Source organism: Amblyraja radiata, chromosome 21 (assembly GCF_010909765.2).
Source record: "Amblyraja radiata isolate CabotCenter1 chromosome 21, sAmbRad1.1.pri, whole genome shotgun sequence".
Taxonomy (NCBI): Eukaryota; Metazoa; Chordata; class Chondrichthyes; order Rajiformes; family Rajidae; genus Amblyraja; species Amblyraja radiata.
Window position 1 is genome coordinate 30,044,891 of NC_045976.1, and position 20,414 is coordinate 30,065,304.

The 20,414-nt window shown below is 45.9% G+C and overlaps 1 protein-coding gene across 5 annotated transcripts in view; it reads left to right on the top strand.

Moving 5' to 3' along the window:
• The window catches only part of flnc (filamin C), a 62,270-nt gene that overhangs the window by 23,985 nt on the left and 17,871 nt on the right, over positions 1-20,414 (top strand). For 3 of the 5 annotated variants that reach the window (XM_033039946.1, XM_033039945.1, XM_033039947.1), the window contains 23 exons: positions 25-150; positions 997-1,134; positions 1,525-1,651; positions 1,977-2,113; positions 2,371-2,564; positions 3,426-3,539; positions 3,759-3,902; positions 4,368-4,491; positions 5,739-5,899; positions 7,797-7,887; positions 8,369-8,538; positions 8,801-8,918; positions 9,552-9,814; positions 10,791-11,388; positions 11,807-11,980; positions 14,322-14,484; positions 15,263-15,423; positions 16,116-16,283; positions 16,607-16,730; positions 17,277-17,433; positions 18,093-18,282; positions 18,903-18,926; positions 19,544-19,791. In XM_033039946.1, the coding sequence (XP_032895837.1) occupies positions 25-150; positions 997-1,134; positions 1,525-1,651; positions 1,977-2,113; positions 2,371-2,564; positions 3,426-3,539; positions 3,759-3,902; positions 4,368-4,491; positions 5,739-5,899; positions 7,797-7,887; positions 8,369-8,538; positions 8,801-8,918; positions 9,552-9,814; positions 10,791-11,388; positions 11,807-11,980; positions 14,322-14,484; positions 15,263-15,423; positions 16,116-16,283; positions 16,607-16,730; positions 17,277-17,433; positions 18,093-18,282; positions 18,903-18,926; positions 19,544-19,791 (3,914 nt within the window). The remainder of the gene's footprint in view (positions 1-24; positions 151-996; positions 1,135-1,524; positions 1,652-1,976; positions 2,114-2,370; positions 2,565-3,425; positions 3,540-3,758; positions 3,903-4,367; positions 4,492-5,738; positions 5,900-7,796; positions 7,888-8,368; positions 8,539-8,800; positions 8,919-9,551; positions 9,815-10,790; positions 11,389-11,806; positions 11,981-14,321; positions 14,485-15,262; positions 15,424-16,115; positions 16,284-16,606; positions 16,731-17,276; positions 17,434-18,092; positions 18,283-18,902; positions 18,927-19,543; positions 19,792-20,414) is intronic. The other 2 variants (XM_033039948.1, XM_033039949.1) reach the window with 1 other exon arrangement.

The following is a 20,414-nucleotide window of genomic DNA, read 5'->3' on the forward strand; positions in this document are numbered from 1 at the left end:
ACTCTGTGCTCGGACTGACCTCAGGATCCCCCCCTCTGGCCCAGGCTGCTGCACCAGTTCCAATTATGATCGTTCCTCAGTCCATCCGCACCCCGCCGGCAGACAAGGCGAAGAAAGCGCCGCCCCCTCCTCCCAAACCCAAACGAGCACGTTAGTATTGGCCTGAACTGAGGGGCTGCCTCTGCTTGTGTCTGTACAAGGGGACGCTGGTTGGGTTTGTCTGTATGAGTGGTCATGATATCTGTAAACACCGTGTCTGTCCAAGGGGCTGCTTGGGGGATGGTGGTTTTGCCTGCTCTGTGCATGAGGGTACTGGCTCCGAGGCCAGTTCAGGCCCTGGATGTCACTGGCTCTGAGTCAGTGCAAGTCCTCAGAGGGTGGTTAGTGCTGCCTGTTCCTGGTCGTTACTAACTTGGTCATCAGCTGCTGTGCTGTGGTTGTAGGTGGGCACGTTGGCTGCCGTGTTCTGCTGGAATGGCTCTGCTCCTGCCAGGCCTTGAGTGGAATGGGTTGTGGATTACTGGTTAACTTTGGGTATACTTTTCCAAAATTTATTTTCCTCCCACTGTTTATGGTTGCTCTTTTTGTTTGATCGAGACGTGATTAAAATCTTGCTCGGTTCTGGCCGCTGCACATAGCTTTCCTTTTGCAGACAGGTAGGTGCTTTGCCATCTGTACGTGGAGAGGTCAGGCCCCCTCTCTCTCTCTCTCTCTCCTGGTCCATTGATCATGAGTGGCAATCCTTGCTGACTAGTATTACCAGTGTTCTGGGTACTTGATATCCCTCTGAGATTAGTGTGTGTAGTCTGAGGGACAGTCTTGGAGCGCACACGGCTGGTTTATTCGCTTGCTGAGCCAGCAGGTGGTTTGATTCCTCCTGTATCTGGAATGCTGGTAGATGTGGTTACTGTGATGTGACTGTGGACTGTCGGCTCTGGGTGGGCATCCTGTGCATTTGATGGGTTGACATTAACCTGACCCGCGTGTTTCTTCCAGCATGCAATCCCAATGCGTGTCGAGCCTCGGGGAGAGGCCTGCAGCCCAAAGGGGTGCGAGTCAAGGAAGTGACCGACTTCAAAGTCTTCACCAAAGGAGCTGGCACGGGGGAACTGAAGGTTGTCATCAAAGGACCCAGTAAGTTGGCTTGTAGGGACTGTGCATCTTAGCAGGCTTTTTGGACATTGGAACTTCAGGGCCATTGTATTCTTTGGTGGTGGAGATGTGCCTATCCTGGCTGGCATGTGTATGGAAGAAGGTGGTTGGGGGATGAGGGTGTGTGGCAAGTGATGGAATAAGTGTTCCCTGTTTGAACTTTGGGTTGGTTCCAGTCTGCTGTGGACATTCTCTTTATTTTGCTCCACACCTCCCCTGTGCATTTTGCTTTTGTCCTTTGACTGTATGCCGAGTCACTGTCCTGGTGAATGATTTGCATTGCACCAGGGCTGAGGCAGAAGAATTGGGACACCTGTGGGCAATGCAGCAATTGGCCAAAGTCTCTCACTGGTCTCGTTTCTTTCTTTCCAGAAGGCACAGAGGAACCCGTGAAGGTTCGTGACATTGGCGAGGGTATCTATGAATGTGAATATCACCCGATGATTGGAGGCAAATATGTGGTGACCATCACCTGGGGCGGTTATGCTATTCCAAGAAGGTGAGTCACACTTAACCAAACATGTGGTTAATTCAATTCGGACATCTAATGAACAGTGTTACATTTTTGCTTAACGTCCACAGAAAGGCCTCTCCCCATCCCTGGCTCCATCTCTGTTTGTCTGTCTTCCTCTGGGACCCCGAGTCAATCTTTCAGTTTCAAAGTATTTGACACACAAATAAATGTTCGGCATAACACTAGGCGAGATTCCATGTTTGCTTTCAGTGTAATTTCAGGAATCTTTTGTACCAATGCTAATTGAATATGCAGTATCAGGAGATGTTGTTTTGGGTGTGTGTTCACTGATCTATGTGTTGCCCTCCAGCCCCTTCGAGGTGCAGATTGGACCTGAAGCTGGTGCCCAGAAGGTACGAGCCTGGGGACCCGGACTGGAGACTGGCGTTGTGGGCAAGTCAGCAGATTTTGTAGTGGAGGCCATTGGGACTGAAGTTGGGACTTTAGGTAAGTGTTGTCGCTTCCTGAGATACTGGAGAGGCTTCCCTTTTAAGGTCAACACTGGTTTGAAACCAATGTATTTGCTGCATTTCCTCCCTGTTCGATCCGCATTCAATTGAGTGCAATAATGAGACTTGGAAATACATCAGGATGAGTTTTCTGTGCCTTGCCTGTCTTGGCGTGCGTGTCTTGTTTGTGTGAATGTCTAACGGCTTGTGGCCTCTTATCTCTGAGAACGATTGGTTGTATCTTTCTTTGTCCAGGTTTCTCCATTGAAGGTCCCTCGCAGGCCAAGATCGAGTGTGATGATAAAGGGGATGGGTCATGTGATGTGAGATACTGGCCCACTGAGCCTGGTGATTATGCAGTGCATGTGATTTGTGATGATGAAGATATTAAAGATAGTCCTTTCATGGCTCACATCCTGCCGGCAAACAATGAAAGCTTCCCAGAGAAGGTGAGTGTAGAACAAATGTGTGGCATGGGCAGGGGCCTGGGGATCGACTGGGTCGCTGGTGTGATTACTCTCTTGAGACTTTGGAATTTGGTGCAGGGAGCACGTTTTGAAGTTTACAAACAATTCAAAAAAATGAGTGTGAAATATTTTGGGATAATAAATCTCAACCTGTTGGCTGTGGACGAGTGCACACAACCCACTAACATGACCACCGTTAAATTCAAGAGGGGAATTTGCATAAACTAGAATGAGAAGATTGGATTTGGTAAAATTTTGCACAAAAAGTGAAGAGAAATATCTGCCAATCTGGGTGCGTCGTGTAAGAGCATAACCTCAAACCTGGAGACCCTGTGTCATCTGCCAGCAGTAGATTATAATGCTTCACCCAAGATGACCAACAGGGCCTTGTTGTATAGAGTTAACTGTAGGTTGTGTGCTACAATTCCCTGCACTTGCACTTGTAGGTCCTCAGCTGGGCACTGAATTGTCAACATGGATAATGTGCTCAGGACTTAAAGGTGAAAGTTAGAGGTGTATTCCTTAGTTTGAATACTTATTGAATGAGAATACCACATCTAGCTGACAAAACACATGGTTGCAAAATACAAACTGCTGGAGGAACTTGGGGTTAAGCAGCATCCATGGAGACCAAAGGATAGTTAGCATTTAGGATCAAGAACATGCGTCCTGTCAACTATCCACTTCCTTCCGGATGCATCCTGATGAGTGTTTTATTTTGCTCCAGATTCCAGCATCTGTAGTCTCTTTAACCATGTGGAGTTGTTCCTGTTTTCTTTTTTTAACATGGCTTTTTGGTGGGTGACGTAACTGTTAATAATGTTTTGCCAATCTTGCTCTCAGGTAAAGGCTTTTGGACCGGGTCTGGAACCAACTGGCTGCATTGTGAACAAACCGGCTGAGTTTACTATTGATACTCGGGCAGCCGGCAAGGGTGAACTCAAGATCTATGCACAGGTAATGACATGAAGTCTTGGTGAATGCCAGTGGGGTTCGGGGAGGTGGGCAGAGATGTGGGAGTGAACTTGCTGATCAATATCTACAAACTGAAGCAGGTGTCAGCATGTTGGAGAAGTAGTGGGAATTTTCTATTTGAATAGGTTTCATGAGTTTTTACTGGAGTGTTTTAGGATTCTCAGCAATAGCTTGCCATGATTTCTGTTTGTTTCTCTCAAGGATGCAGAGGGTGTTCCTATCGACATCCAGATCAAAGATAACCGGGACAACACATTCATCTGCGTGTATGTGCCACAGAAGCCCATCAAACACACGATCATCATCAGCTGGGGCTCGGTCAATGTCCCGAACAGTCCCTTCAGAGTAAGTGGGGAGAGGGAGGGTGTGCAGGGGCAGGTGGCGGTATGAAGGGTCCATCGCACCAAAGGGAGGCCATAGAGATGGAGGCAAGATCCAGAAACCAGGTGACTGGTTTTGATGTACACATGGGTGATGATAGTCAATTAAATCAGTGGGGTTGGGCCAGTAAGATGAAAATTGGTGGGTGCAGTGACGAGCAGGAGAGGGAATGGGATGGGCCTGTGTGATAGTGATGGGTACGAAGGGGAATGATGAATCAATAAGCAACACAAAGGGAGGTAAATAGTGGGGATGGAGAGATGCTGATGGGCTTGGTACTGCATATTGAGCATACTGGGTCTGCAACGGACTGATTTCTTAAACACTCTGCTACTGGTCCCGTGCTTCTCACTTTCTAGCCATTGCATTGCAGTGGATTATGCCCCGAGTTAGCTGTGTGGTAACATTTGCATTTTGCATGTGTCGCAGGTATCTGTGGGTGAAGGGTGCCATCCACAGAAGGTGAAGGTGTATGGACCAGGTGTAGAAAAAACTGGACTAAAGGCCAATGAACCCACTTACTTCACAGTGGACTGCAGTGAAGCTGGTCAAGGTGAGTCCCTGGGGTATCCTCCACCCAGGTCCTGCCGTTGTTTTTCAGAGTAGCGGGATAAACCCAACAACTACAAACCAAATGCTGACTTTTGGGGGAGGGGGGAGGGTTGGGGGAGAAATTGCTAAGTCATAGGTATCAGAGCCAGTCGCAGCGTGGAAGAAGGCTAGGTATAGGCTTTGACTCTGACATCGGGGGGGGGGGGTGCAGTGGAGAGAGAAGTTTGTTTGGCCTTCCATCACAGCAATGTGATGGATGTTTATGTAAAATATGTTGTGTCTTGGGTCTATTTGTTTGTAATGTATGGCTGCAGAAACGGCATTTCGTTTGGACCTCAAGGGGTCCAAATGACAATAAATTGAATTGACTTGAATTGAATTGAATTATTGTTGTGGTTACTGGGAAACGGTGAAAAACCTTGTTTTGTGTGTACTATGGACAAATTGCTCTCCACACGAGTACAACAGGTAATGCGGATGAGAAAGGAAGCTGTTAGAATGTTGTGTTGCAGCTACAGAGAAAGTGTCAATATACAAAAAAGTGAAGGGGTTCCAGTGAGGTGGATTGGAAGGTCAGGAATCTATGCCTATCAAATGAGGGGTCAGATCAAGAATCTGATAATAGTGGGGAAAGAAGCTTTTCATCTGGCGGTATGTGGTCTTCCTTTTGCTTCTTCTGCCCAATGAGGGGAGAGCAGAGAGAGTGGTTGCAGTGTGAATGGTCCTCTATGTTGACTGCTTTCCCTAGGCAATGTGACTTGTGGTTGGAGTCTGTTTTGATGTGGTGGTGTGGGTTGAGGCTGGTTTGTTTAATGAACTGGGCTGCATCCACAACTCTGCAATTTGTGGTTTTAAGCAGAGTAGTTGCCAAATCAAGCTGTGATACATCTGGATAGGATGCTTTGTGTGGCAAAGGAATGCAAGGGGATTTGAAGAACAAGTAATGGAGGATAGAAACAAAGAACTGCAGATGGTGTTTAATACAAAAGCTCACAAAGTGCTAACAAGTCACGAAGCATCTCTGGAGAAACTGGATAGGTGACGTTTTGGTCAAGCACTTTCTTCAGACTGGCTTTTTGGGTCGAGACCTTTCTTTAGATCCAGACCTCTTGTAAGCTGTTGATTCTGAGATGAAGCCGATAAATATGGTCTATTACTGTAGATGTGTACAGCATGGTCCTCAATATTACAAACCATAATATAGGCTTGGGTGAATGCTGGGTTGACCTGTGACCTCTTCTCCAACAGGCGATGTGAGCATTGGCATCAAGTGTGCGCCAGGGGTTGTGGGATCAGCTGAGGCTGACATCGATTTTGACATCATCAAGAATGACAATGACACTTTCACAGTGAAGTACACTCCCCCGGCTGCTGGGCGATACACCATCATGGTGCTGTTTGCTGACCAGGTACATAATGCTGCTTGCACCATTGCTGGGAGTTCCTTGCTTGTCCTCTGAGGACTATGGGTTGGTGATTGCATCTCCCAAAGGAGATGCATGCTTCGTTCATCGTTCTTCTTCGTTCATTAAACCCTGTGATTCTCGATCTCTGCTCTACCTGGTATTGAGTGTAAACGGGAAGAATCTGTGGGTGGAGTGAGGTGAGGGATCAGTCTGGTATTTGTTCTGTAGACGGGTAAAGACTCGTGATTGAGGATTGTGTGTCAGGTAGAAGATGAAGGTGGATGATTGTGCAATTAATGACGTGGTTATGGGGTTAAAATAAGCACTCTTTACTATGTTGTTGGTAAATCTTGAAGGGTTGTACAGTAGCTGGAGAACCTCCTGAATTTGATCAAGTCTTACCCTGATGGTTTACCTACCATCATTTCCACCAAGATTTATCAGCACAACTCTGAAATCTCCAACTTCTTGCTCTTTGTGGGATTGTTGCAGACTTCCACAAACCAGGATGAAGACTGCTTCCTGTCATCTCCCTTGGACTCCCTAGTTCGAAGTTTAAGATTCCTGCCACCCCTCCTGTCTTCAGAAGAGATTTATCTCCATCTGTCAAATCAATCCTTTCTGTCTTTAATACCTGAATCACACCACTCCATGAACCTCTAGTCCAGGTACCATCTTGCCTTAATCCACAGGAGTACATTATTATTATTATTATTATTATTATTATTATGGTGAATTTGCTCTGCGGCATTGAGGTGTCTCACCAGCTGCAGCACAATTCCAGGCCTCTTCAGGATAAAACCCAAGGTTCTGAGCTTGCAGATCTGCAACTACTTTGCAGATCATGCTGAATGTCGTTCAGCTCTGAATAAGGTGTGATTGTGAGAGCTTGTTCTTGCTTTTTGAACAAATAGATTTGTAAAAAGAGTAAATTCATTTGAGCAGTTTGGCATGATGGAGTAAGAATGTTGCCTCGTGTATGGGTGTGTGCATTCAACTTGAGCCCATTGAGCTCAATACTGCGTAGTGTTGGGGGAGCACGATGGTTGCTCGGAGGCTGTGCGGGGACCTATCAGCTATTCCCCTAGACACTTGCAACCAACACTGGAGCCCACATTCATTATGCTCATTACTGCACATGGGATCTTGCTGTGTAATTACGGTGACCATTGCCGACAAAAGGCACCCGTTAATTATGAAGAAGGGTCTCGACCCAAAATGTCACCTATTACTTCGCTCCATAGACGCTGCCTCACCCTCTGAGTTTCTCCAGCATTTTTGTCTACCCTCGTTAATTCCCTAGTTTAAATAACAGTTGGACTTTTTGCTCCATGTCGGGTGTGATGTGATTCCTTTAGTAGGAGAATCTAGAAATAGGAGGTCACTGTTTAGAAAGAGGGGGTCTTTTCCGAAGGGGAGCTGGGGCAACATAGTGTCTCGGAGGGTTGTGAATCTTTGGAACAATACATGGATGGGTAATTAAAAGGGAGTGTTTGGATATTTTTGAGAAGTGGAAGTGTGAAAGATTAGTGGGTAGGAGGGACTGTGGACTTAAGGGTGCAATCTTATTGGACACAAATGATGAATGATTGGTCAATGAATGGCAGGGCAGCATCAAGGGAATAAGTAGGGCACTACTCCTCATGGGTATGTTCCTTTTGAGAGGGATGGATAGAGGCCTGGTTAATTCATTGTCAAAGTATTGTCTAAGATACAGTAAGGCAGTACTTACTGTATTTAATAGATCAATGCAGTGCATTGCCCTTTTTAACCTCCGTAGTCCCTGTTTTGGCGCATGCATTTTTATTCACCAACCAACTGCCACCCCCCCCCCCAAAGAAACCTACCATCCATGGCATTTGTATCCACTCTAATCATAGTCTGTCCAATTTATTTACAGGAAATTCCCATCAGCCCATTCTGCATTAAAGTGGAGCCATCCCACGACGCTGGAAAGGTTAAGGCTGAGGGTCCCGGACTGAGCCGGACTGGTGAGGCAAAGCTAATCGACTGAGAGGTGTGATCATTTAGTGGGTCACCAATCCTCCACAACAATCCTGGACTTACCAGTAAATAACATCTCCCGCAGATGTTATTTACTGAGGGCTATCAATGCTATCGTCTTTTCCGTAGATGTTATTTACTGAAGGCTGTCAATTGTAAGAAATTTAATTCTCAAACCCATATCATCCCAAACCATTTGGTCAGTGACAGTGCAGGTTCAATTGGCGAGAGGCCTCGACGTCTAATTCTAAACCTAACCATCGTGTACAGACTGAGCCCAGTGCTTAAGGCACTGATTCTCACTTTGGGGTGTGGCATAGTTGGGAGTGGGACTGTTGTCATGGATACAGGTTGGTGTGGGTATATTGATAAAAGCAGTGGGATAAGTGTGTGAGATGGGGTGGTTGCAGATGTCGGAGTTTATGGATCTGTACTGAACTCTGAATAAACCATGTATGTTGTTTACAGGTGTCGAGGTCGGGAAACCCACTCATTTCACGGTCAACACCAAAGGGGCTGGCAAAGCCACACTGGATGTGCAGTTCACTGGAGCCGCGAAGGGAGAGGCTGTTCGTGACTTTGAGATCATCGATAACCATGACTACTCCTACACTGTGAAATACACTGCTGTGCAGCAGGTGGGGGAATGATGATGGCTGAAAGTTGAGATGGGGTTGGGGTTTGCACCCAGGGCGATAGTGTTTGAATCCAGTGGCAAGTTGTGTCTCATGGCTTGGGTTGGGAGAGGGGAGCTGTGCACTGATGGGTGGAGTTGGTTATCGTCTGTGGCAAATGTCTGGGCTTGGTTAGTCAACGAGCTTGGAGTTGGGCATTACATGCACTGACCAAAAGTTTACTGAAGTCTCTTTTAACAATCATTGGGCTGTGGTCTTGTTCCAGGGCAATATGATGGTGACGGTGACCTATGGAGGCGACCAGGTTCCGAAGAGTCCATTCACCGTTAATGTGGCTCCGCCTCTTGACCTGAACAAGGTCAAGGTTCAGGGACTAAATAACAGTAAGCATGAACACTTGGTGAATATCTTTTGTCATCATGCTTAGAAACTATTGGCTTGTATCAGTTGAGGCTAGGAGGAATGTACCCAAGATATATCAGCAGGATCCTCTTCCACAGTAAGCAGTCTCTGCTTTGTATATATCAGAAACTGCAGTTGGTCTGTCCTGCCGCGCACTCTCCTCTCCACCCACTGCTAAGTATTAGTGTGTAATTCCTTGTGTTTTGTCTTTTCACCCATTGTGCCTTGTCCCTTGCATCACCATGGCCCTTCCAGCCTGTCATCTGCTGGCCCGCTGAAATCTGGCATCTAACTAATTCTCCTTTTTTAAATTGCTCCGCTGTTGCTGGTGATTTCTTCAGCTGCCGAGGTCCAGAGTTCTAGAAATGCATCTTAAAATCTCTGCTGTGTTCTGCTTTTTGCTTCCAAATGAGCCTGACTGGCAGAATTACCAGAGCTGTGATCACCAGTAAGGGCTGGGAGTTCAGTATCTGAACAGAGGCTTCCGATTTCTGCCCTTTGATGTTGCATTCCGTGGTTCAGCTTAGTCTTTTGTAAAATAATTCATCTTTTAAAGTGCCGCAGGATATGCTACTCTGCTAAAGGCTCCCTCATCTTGTGTGTTTGTGTTGCAGAAGTCGATGTGGGGAAGGATCAGGAATTCAGTGTCAATACGCGAGGTGCAGGGGGACAGGGGAAGGTTGACGTGAAGATCACATCTCCATCCCGCCGTCCCATCCCGTGCAAGGTGGAGACGGGACCTACCAGCGATGTTTACTCGGTCAAGTACATGCCGCCTGAGGAGGGGCCATACAAGGTGGACGTTGGCTACGATGGACATCCAGTTCCTGGAAGCCCCTTCACCGTGGAGGGAGTCATGCCTCCTGACCCCACCAAGGTGAGGACACCAATGCAGCAGTGGCTCACTGCATTGCACTGAAGGCTCAGGGTTGGATTTCCTGTGTGCTTGCGGAACTGAAAATGTTTTCTGCTCCCACCCCACCAACCCTGAAATTATCGACCATATTGACAATAATTTCCTGTTCATTCTGATATGGATTAATAATGCTCTTTCTGTTCTGCAACACCCCCTCCCCCGGCAATTCTCCTGTGTTCCCGTCCCAAAGAGGCAGGTCCTGGCCAATATTCGTCCTCTGTCAATATCACAGAATCAAAGAGATCATTATTACTTTACACTTTGTGAGAGCTTGATTTCCAGTACATTACTTTTCTTGTGTCGTGGCATTTAGAACAGTGTAGCATAGGAACAGGCCCTTCAGCCCACCACATTTCTGCTCACCATGATGCCAATTTAAACTAATCCTGTTGGCCTGGACATGGTCTATATCCCTCCATCCGCTGCCCATTCATATCCCTGCCTCTTAAATGTTGTTGTACATGGTTCCAGCACCACCCCTGGCTGTGTGCTCCAAGCCTCTACCATCTCTGTAACACTAGATATTTCATAAAAACCCGACTTGCAAATTATCTTTTTAAACTTCCGTCCTCATCTTCTGTCCAGCCAAAGTGATGCATGGTTGCTCAATTGGTCCTTAATAAAACTAATATTCTGTGATCCAGGCCACATCAGGGTGATGTTCTTCTGCACCCTCTCCAAAGCCTCCACATTATTCCTGTAATGCGACGGTGACGAGAACCACACACAAGAGTCCAAATGATCCTAACCACATGGCCAAAAATACTCGATTAGCAGTAAAGACATCGTGGAGTGTCCTGAGCATGTGCAATATTTGAATAAAGCTTCCCAGAGATGATAGTTCTGTCAGAGCAATTGCAGTTTGACATTCTGTATGGACCACACATGACTGCGTGGGTCTGAGGGAGTTAAATGAGGCATTTTGATTGTATTTTAGGTGCGGGCCTATGGGCCGGGTCTCAAAGGTGGCGTGGTTGGAAAAGCAGCTCCCTTTGCCATTGATACCAAGGGTGCTGGCACCGGTGGTCTTGGATTGACTGTGGAAGGTCCTTGTGAAGCTAAAATTGAATGCCAAGATAATGGTGATGGCTCCTGCTCTGTTTCGTACCTTCCAACTGAGCCAGGTGAATACACGGTCAACATCCTGTTTGCTGAAGCCCATATTCCTGGCTCCCCCTTCAAGGCGGACATCAAGCCTGTCTTTGACCCGAGCAAGGTCACTGCCAGCGGACCTGGGCTCGAGCGCGGCAAGGTTGATGAGGCAGCAACGTTCACTGTGGATTGTTCCAAGGCTGGGGAGGCTGAGCTGACGATCGAGATCATCTCCGAGACTGGTGTGAAGGCGGAGGTTCACATTCAGAATAACAGCGACGGCACCTATACCATCACCTATATCCCACCGTTCCATGGGATGTACACCATTACCATCAAGTACGGTGGGCATGCCGTACCCAAGTTCCCAGCTCGTGTCCGGGTCGATCCAGCAATTGACACAGCAGGAGTGATAGTGTTTGGACCAGGAGTGGAGCCTCGTGGTAAGACAATCTACACCCGTACCTACTGTTGCTATGTGTGGATCCTGCAGTAGATTTGGGAGAATGCTATCTTTGAGACAAAGTGATGGAATAAACAGGCAATTAAATTGTTTGCAGAATTGGTTTCATTTTGCTGATTCCAAGATTTGCCAGTGCCTTGGGGGGGGGGGGGGGGGGGGGGGGGGAGGTCCAGATGGGGAGCTGGTCTCCGAGGTTGGGAGAGTCTTTTGGTGGAGAGCTGTCCTCTGTGGGGAGTGTCTGTAACTATTCAATGAAATCAAGGAATTTGTGGGTGTGGGGGGATTGCTGGGGTTGTTAGTAGGTGTTGAGGGCCTGTCGTGGAAATGATCAGAAGAACAGGATCACTGCTGTGGTGGGGGTAAAGAAGATTTAATCCCATTTTGACTCTCATTTTCAGGGGTACTCCGGGAGGTCACCACAGAATTTACTGTGGACTGTCGATCTATCAACAAGACTGGTGGGAACCACATCAAGATTCGTATAGTTAATCCTTCTGGAGCCATGACTGACAGTTACATCAAAGACAATGTTGATGGCACCTATCATGTTGAGTACACGGCATATGAAGATGGTGAGTGATGTTTGCCGTATCTGTTTGAAGTTTTACATGTTGCCTATTTTCTTGAAGAGCCCTGTTAGTTTCCCAGTCATTCTGAGTTCCATTTCTGGCGAAGTAACCCCACCAGCCTTTTGCAAACCTGTAGGGATGTGGGGCATTTGTGGTGAAAGTTAATGGACTTGCAGAAAAGATTACCCAGTCTCTGTCATCCAGGCAGACTGATATTGGGGACTGACCCCTGACTCCTACATTTGTTGTTTCATGTTTTGATTCCTAATAAAAAGGATCTTGCCTTACCTTTCCTCCCTTGTGTTGCAAGATTCCCTGCTCTCTTCCAAGTGAAGATGAGGGATATATTTTTAACTTTGCAAGCAAAGGTCTTGATAAATGTTGAGATGATTTGCCTAGATGTGATCATGGCTTAACGTGGAACAGTCCTTCCATGGGATCATATTCTCCTCTGTCTGTTGACGGGCTCTTAGCTTTTGTTACAGCAGTGACTGTTGCTGAAGCTTCCCAGGATCATACATTCCTTTGGTGTGAGCAAGAGGCCCCTTTGTGATATATTTTAATGTGTAAAATCTAGGGGGTATTAGGGAAAGCGATGTTGGTTTCTGGGCAGTTTTGAGATGGGGAGCATTTTGTTGACGGCCTGCTAAGAGGGCATGTTTTTATAGTTTAATTAACTGGACCAAGTGGAACCCGTTGGGTCCCTGTTACACGGGAGGCCTGGTCCCCCAATGCAACATGTTCCCCCAACGCAATATTCCACCACTCACCCATAGCCCCCATTGGAGGCCTGGTCCTCCAACGCAACCCATTCCCCAACTCCATATTCCACCACTCACCCGTTCCCCCAACGCAACCCCACTTCCCTAATGCAATATTCCACCACTCACCCATAGGCCCCAACTGCACAGTCGCGGCTCATTTCCCCTTATCCCCCAGCACTCCCTCCCCCTCCTCTTCACCCTCCTTCTTTTTAAACTTTAAAAAAAATCCAAATCCCTGCCCCTTGCCCGTTACAATGTTTTGGGGCGGCAAGTTGGAATTGGATTTTTTATATTGAGAAGTAAAATTTTGCTTTAAAAAAAAATGTAAATGAGATCTCATTGTGGGGTGAAGTACTGCTCTCAGGCAGTTTATGTAAATGAGATCCCATTGTGATGTCATAGCTGCTAACTGCCACTGCAACTTCAAGTGATTTATTTTTTCTCAAACTGGATTTTGTAATTTGAAAATATGAATAACTTGTAAAATATACCATCAATCTGAACAAAACTTGATGAAAACACACAACAGGCCAATTGTGAGTAAGGTGGTCCAGAAATTGTGGCGCTATCATGTGCCATTTTGGCGTAGTTCCGGGAGCACATGGTCACACACGCAGACAGACAGAATCACAAACAAGATGAGAATTTTAGTAATATATACTAGACCAAGTGCAGATTCGTTGGGTCTGGTCCCCCAACGCTTCCCGTTCCTTACCCATAGCCTCCAGCATGGTCCTCCAGCTTGAGCCGTTCCCGAACGTAAGATTCCAGCAATCCCCAGCTTCCCTCAGCAGTGGGCTTTAAAAAAAAATTCCAATTGCACCTGCGTGTTGCAATAGCAATTCGTCCCTCCCCCTCCTGTGAGGTGAAAAGTTCAGAATGTTCCTGTGTCGCAACATTGTATCGAAGTGTGTTGGAAGCTGGCAGGAATGATTTTAACAGTAAAAATCTTGTGAAAGTTGGCTTGTCTAAAGCTTTAATCGCGAATAACGTGAAATATAGGATGAAATCTTGAGTGAAGCTGATCACTGCTAGCCGAGCCATTGTGACGTCATCAGTTGAAGCTGGTTGTTTTAAATTCAAAGTATTATTTAAACTTTAATCAGTAATAAGTCGAGAAATAAAGCATAAAATGTTCAGTGAAGATGTTCTCTGCCTAGAGGGGAAAATGTGAATCAGAATATGCAAAAATCTTGTGAAAGTTGGCATTTTTAAAGCTTTAATCGCGAACAACGTGAAATGTAGGATGAAATCTTGAGTGAAGCTGATCACTGCTAGCCGAGCCATTGTGACGTCATCAGTGAAAGCTGGTCATTTTAAATTCAAAGTCTTTAGATGTTTTTAAATTTCTTACTTTTAATCAGTAATACGTTGAGAAATAAAGCATAAAATGTTCAGATAAGGTGTCTCAGCCTAGAGGGGAAATATGTCAATCGGAATATGTAAAAATGTTATCGTTACCGCTTAGTGTTTTTGCGAAAATGTAAAGACAACCACATATATATATATATACACACACACACATATACACACGTACTAGATCAGACTTTTAATAAGTATATGATTTTTTTCTCTTTCAGGAATGCATATGATTGAAGTGCTCTATGATGATGTCCTAATCCCCAAAAGTCCATTCCGAGTTGGAGTCACTGAGGGCTGTGATCCTAGCCGTGTCCGGGCGTATGGTCCAGGACTGGAAGGAGGTCTGGTGAACAAACCCAATAGGTTCACAGTGGAAACCAGGTGAGGTGCAACCTTAAATAGTGGATAAATGTTTGGTCTTCACAGGGATACATTTAATTGCTTCCGTTGTCCACGTGGACTACTGTCTTGTGGGCATCTCTAACCATTGAATATCCAAAAGGAGTTTTTCCTATTATCTCTCAAAGAAATGAAAGATACCCTGGATTATTTTCTCATGTTTGCATTCCCCCAGGCCCTCTGGCTTTCATTGACTATTCTTGGATCTTGTGTCATGAGGATACACCAATGTCCTGATGACATTCCATCTGCACCAATCCCAATGAGCACTAGCCCTCTTTATACATCTCCCTTCAGAAGGGGATAAGTGACCCTACCTTCCTTTTGCTGATCCACAATTACCCTCTGTGGGTTGGAGCAACACTGTTCTCTTCCCTTGTGATACTGATCATTTCTAAGGATCAGTCTGAAGAAGGGTCTCGACCCGAAACATTACCCATTCCTTCTCTCCATAAATGCTGCCTGACCCGCTGAGTTTCTCCAGCATTTTATGTCTATTTCTAAGAATGCACCATGGGATTGGGGACTTCCCAACAGAGCCAAAAGTTGAAGCTTGTTTGGGATGGTTGTGAGGGGGTGGAAACAAACAAAATGCCATGAATTGGTTTACTGATTTTTGATCTGAACCTGTAACCTGAGCTATGCTGATCTTTACCTTTAACTTGGCCTGACTATCTTCCTCTCTACTTTTTTTTTCTCTCCTTTCATTCTCTTTTTCTCTCTCTTTCTCCTTTATCCCCTCCCTCCACTCTCCGCTCAGGGGTGCAGGCACTGGAGGCCTGGGACTGGCCATCGAGGGCCCCTCTGAGGCGAAAATGTCCTGCAAGGACAACAAAGATGGCAGTTGCAGTGTTGAGTACATCCCCTTCACTCCTGGCGACTACGACGTCAACATAACGTTTGGGGGGCACCCGATTCCAGGTGAGCAGTTCTGCCCAGCCTTGCACCGAGGGTTACCTTGTCCCAGTGACAAACGGAAGCAATTCAGCAACTAATGTATTGGGCCAGTCCAAGGCCAGTGAGGATCAGAGCTCTAAGTCTTCTAACATTGCCTCTCTCTGGCCTGCTCCATGTGCCTCCTCTGCAGCAAAATCATAAAACTTCTTAAAAATGGGTAAAATAAGGGCACTGAGAGGCCACGTGGCCCTTTCAAATTGTTCTACCATTCAGTGTTCATTGCTGAATGTCCATTGCTATTCCCCTTTTCTGATTTATTCCCATATCCTCAATTCCTTCAGAGTGCAAAGATCCATTTTGAATCGGTATCCACAGCCGTTGGGAATAAACATTCTAAAGCTTTGTCATTCTGCTGGGGAGGGGGAGGATGTGAAAGTTCTTGCCATGAGCACAATGGCTACCAATTAATACTCCAGTGTTTTCACTGAGACCATCATTCATCTAAATTCTGGAGAATATAGGCCCCTCCAAACTGCGTTTTCCACATTTGGACCGCCATCTTGAATCAACTGGGTGTGCCTCTTATTTCAAACTCTCCACTGTGCACTAGGTTAACTGAAGCTGTCGATGTCTCCACTTTTCTATTAGCTTGTATGCTGTTTGTATTTTGCTGGGGCAAATCAAGACGCGGTGTGATGCTTGTTTTGTGTTGATAGGAAGTCCCTTCCGTGTGCCAGTGAAGGAATTGGTCGATCCCAGCAAAGTGAAGTGCTCAGGTCCTGGCTTAGGCACTGGAGTACGTGCGCATGTGCCCCAGACGTTTACAGTTGATTGCAGCAAAGCTGGGCTGGCACCACTCGAAGTGCTGGTCCTTGGGCCCACAGGTAAATCATGGCTGGCCTTATGTTGGTGGTGTGAGGATAGGTGGAAAAACTAAAGCCTTGCTAATGCAGTTTGAGGGAGGAAGATGGGAGGAATTTTGTGAGAAGGGTATGTGTGGGTGGAGAGGGAAAGGTTCGCTGCTCTGAGAGGGATCGTTTTATCTGGGAGAAGGTATGTTTGCTACGGGGACAGCATTGCTCAATCGTGAAGGTGGTGGAAAGGAAGAGAGAATGGTGGGAAGAGGACAGGTTCAGAGAGGAATTGGGAGAAGTGGAAATGGCTGTGGTTGTTGGGTGAATGTTGACTCTTGACGTGTTCTATCCAGGTGTATCGGAGCCAACAAAGGTTATTGATAATGGAGATGGAACGCATACTGTTCACTACACCCCAACCACAGATGGTCCCTTCACTGTCTCTGTGAAATATGCAGACCAGGAGGTTCCACGCAGGTGAGCAAGAGCTATAGCGTCTGACTGCATGTTACTGGAGAATCTGGAAAAAGTTAATGCCTAAATTTTGAAGACATTATTGAAGGTCCCACTAAATTTTGAGAGATGATATAGATTTAAGGCAGACCCAAAGGAAAATCTGGCCTTTTTTGTGTATCTCATTCTTTACCTTGCGGTTCCCTTGTTTTAATAACTCTATGCTCCTTCACTATAGAGACCACCAGGATAATTCTCGTGTGCCCCTACTAAGAATCTATATAAATCTTAATACCTGCTTTTCAGTTCTCTCCCTTTAGAAATAAACTCCAGTGCTTCATGGTATTAATCAGGGTTGTTACTGTGCCCCCAGATCCTTGTTCCACAGCACATTTGCATGTTTGTGTGTGTGTCGCTTTATCAAGCACATTTTTCTCCCCAAAAATGTATGTGCACATTATCTGCACTGTCCTTGACAACCCTTTGCCAAGTTCCTGAAAAAAGTCACGCTGGCATTTGAATTAAAACCCACTCTTCCAGGAACCAGTTAATGTTATTTTATTTTTGCAGTCCCTTCAAGATCAAGGTTCAGCCAACTCATGATGCCAGCAAGGTGCGAGCAAGTGGGCCAGGACTCAATGCCTCTGGAGTGCCAGCTAGTCTTCCGGTCGAGTTCACTATTGATGCCAGGGATGCTGGCGAAGGGCTGCTCACTGTCCAGATCATTGTAAGTCTGGACCATATCTCCCTACACATCTTTATTAATATGCAGTACAACCAGGGCCAGACATTAATGATCTAAGATTGTTTGAATGAGACATTGACTGATTTTGAACTCCACTAAATGATGTTCAAGTGACACTACCTAGTTCCAAGCTGTGATCACATCTGAAAGGAGGTTCTGCATTCTTGGAACAGCACAAATCTTGAGTGACCTGCACATCTCCTTTGGGTTCCATTGTTGCTTGGCTGCATTGTTCCTGATCTTTGACAAGGTTTTGAAGTTCATTGGACAACTCAATACTTAAACAATAGTGCACCTTGTGCTTGCTGAACAAATACTTGAGTGTTTGTTTAACTGAAGTTTCAACCTATGATCTTCTGTCTGTGCACTCCAAATGTTGTTTATGGTATCACAAGTGCTTGGGCCAAATATTTATTTCAACCTATAAACCATTGCTCATATATAGAAATGAAGATCTTCTGCTGTAAGGAATGTTAGGATTGTTTGACTTGCTTTATGCATTCCAGTGGTAACTTTAGGTGGCTGAGGGCACTTGGCCATGTCCCATTAGCGTGCATGGGTGTAAATAAAGGCAGTCTATGTGAAGGTTGCTGTGGCCCAAGTCCTGTGCTGTTTGATGTTAATAATATTGTTCCATTCAGGATCCTGAGGGCAAACCAAAGAAGGCAAACATCCGCGATAACGGAGATGGGACGTACACTGTGTTCTATGTCCCTGATATGACTGGACATTACACCATCACTATCAAGTATGGAGGCGATGAAATCCCCTATTCACCATATCGAATCCATGCCATTCCTACTGGAGATGCCAGCAAGTGTCTGGTAACAGGTACAGTCAATGATTACGTCTATCTATGTGTCTAAACAAGAAGTTGAAATAGATAAACGCCCAACTTCCCCCCAAGCCACTGGAGTCTACTCTTCCTGGGTAGCAAATCTGATCAAACAATCTGCTACATTGGAAATTGAGAAGGGAAGTGAAGTTGGATCCCTGGAAACCTGGGGTTTTGTAGTGAAGTTGCGACAGAGGTCCTGGGAATGTGATCTGGGCAATGGTGTTGTGTTGATTCCTTGGTTACTCGTGTCCCAGGGATTCCCTTACCAACAGGAACTGGGGTCATCCTGGATAATAAACTTTGAATACCATAGATCCCCAGGAATATATTTAGTTAAATCTCAACTGTTTGGCTACCAATGGAATTATAGTAGTGGTGACGCTAGGGTTTGTGGGCCCCAGCCATGGGTAATGTTGGTGCTCTGGGTGGGAACAGCTCTCGGGTCCCTGTGGTTTGTGTGTGCTAGACTGGCCCAGCAGCTTCATGGACTGATGCTACATGAATACAGAGATTTATTTCAACCTCTCTTGTCTTGTGCTTCTTGCAAACGTCAATTAATCTGTGTTTTGAGTTTATGGGTGACAGTTTCTAACTGGCTGCTCTTCCCCCACAGTGTCCATCGGTGGCCATGGACTAGGTGAGTGACCTTCCTCCAAACTACTCAGTTCTTCAGCCTCTTTGAACCAGGAAATTCCAAACCCCACCACCCACCTCCCCAGGGGCTCGCTGTTCGTGAGCTGGAACAAGAGCCCTGCTGAGTTCCCATCTAACCAGAGTTCACAAACATTGTAGCTGGATTCTGAACTCTGGGTGATTTTTGTTTCTTGTATCTCCCCTGCCACCCCACCCCCACTTCACCCAAATGCTTATTGTGACCCAAGTGGCTGCCTTGGTTGTGGTGACAAGACAAATGTAATTGAACTTAAAATATTTGTTTCTGTTTGACCTCCATCTACTGTCCCACCTGCTGCTCTTCACCCCCACCCTGTCCCCATCTCTCTCCTGTTCCAGCCCTTCAGTGAGTTGCTTCTAGTTTTATTTTATGCATTGTGTTGGGAGATGGAACTGCTCCTGGTGCCACTGTCTATCTCAATCCGGTCTGCAGAGTGTTCTAATGCTCCTTCCCGACTCTGTGTGTCCTGACAACTGATGGAGTCCCACCCCACAAAAGTACAGTGTCTGTAACTTTCATTGTGTGTAAAACCTAGTGTGAATCGCACCACACATTAACCATGACACCTAATCCATTTCCAGGGGCAGGACTTGGTCCAACCATCCAGATTGGCGAGGAGACGGTCATAACAGTGGATGCCAAGGCAGCTGGCAAAGGGAAGGTCACATGCAAGGTGTCGACCCCTGATGGAGCTGAGCTGGATGTCGATGTGGTTGAGAATCATGATGGAACATTTGACATTTATTACACAGCACCGGAACCTGGCAAATATGTTATTACCATCCGCTTTGGTGGGGAACTTATACCCAACAGCCCGTTCCATGTGGTGGTAAGTAATGCCAACTAGTTAGCATCACTAGATCGTGCTATTGGCATTCAACACCTTAATAATTAAATGGTAGACATAACCTGTTATTTATGGTGGCATTTTTAACAGGACCCAGAAGTGCATTTGCCTATGTCTGCAAATACTTAATTCTTGAAGTTTGGAAAACCATTAAATTAAAGTCCCATATATATTATAAGTACTGGCAACACATATAAAAGCAAGGATCTTGCACTAGACCTTTTTATAAAGCAATGTTTGGGACCTAATTGTTCTGGATGTCGATTCCAAATTTCAGGAAGGTTTTGTATGCCATTTTAAACGAATACAATTAAGCATTTGCAGGCAGGAATGGAGGGACCAGGGATGAGGGACATCAGCTGTAAGAAGCTATTGGACAAGCTGGAGCACTGAGCAGAGGAGGTTTGTGGAAAAAGTTGGTAGATGTTTTCAAAACTTTCTCAATATCATTTGCAGCAGAATTAAGTTTTAAAAACTGTTTCCAATGCAGGAAGCTTCAAAACCAGAGTATCATTAGGCAAAGATTCCAAGGGGAGAAAGAAGAATTGTATTTCAGAGTTATTGTGGTGTACAATTTGCTTGACAAAGATTGGTGGAAGCAAATT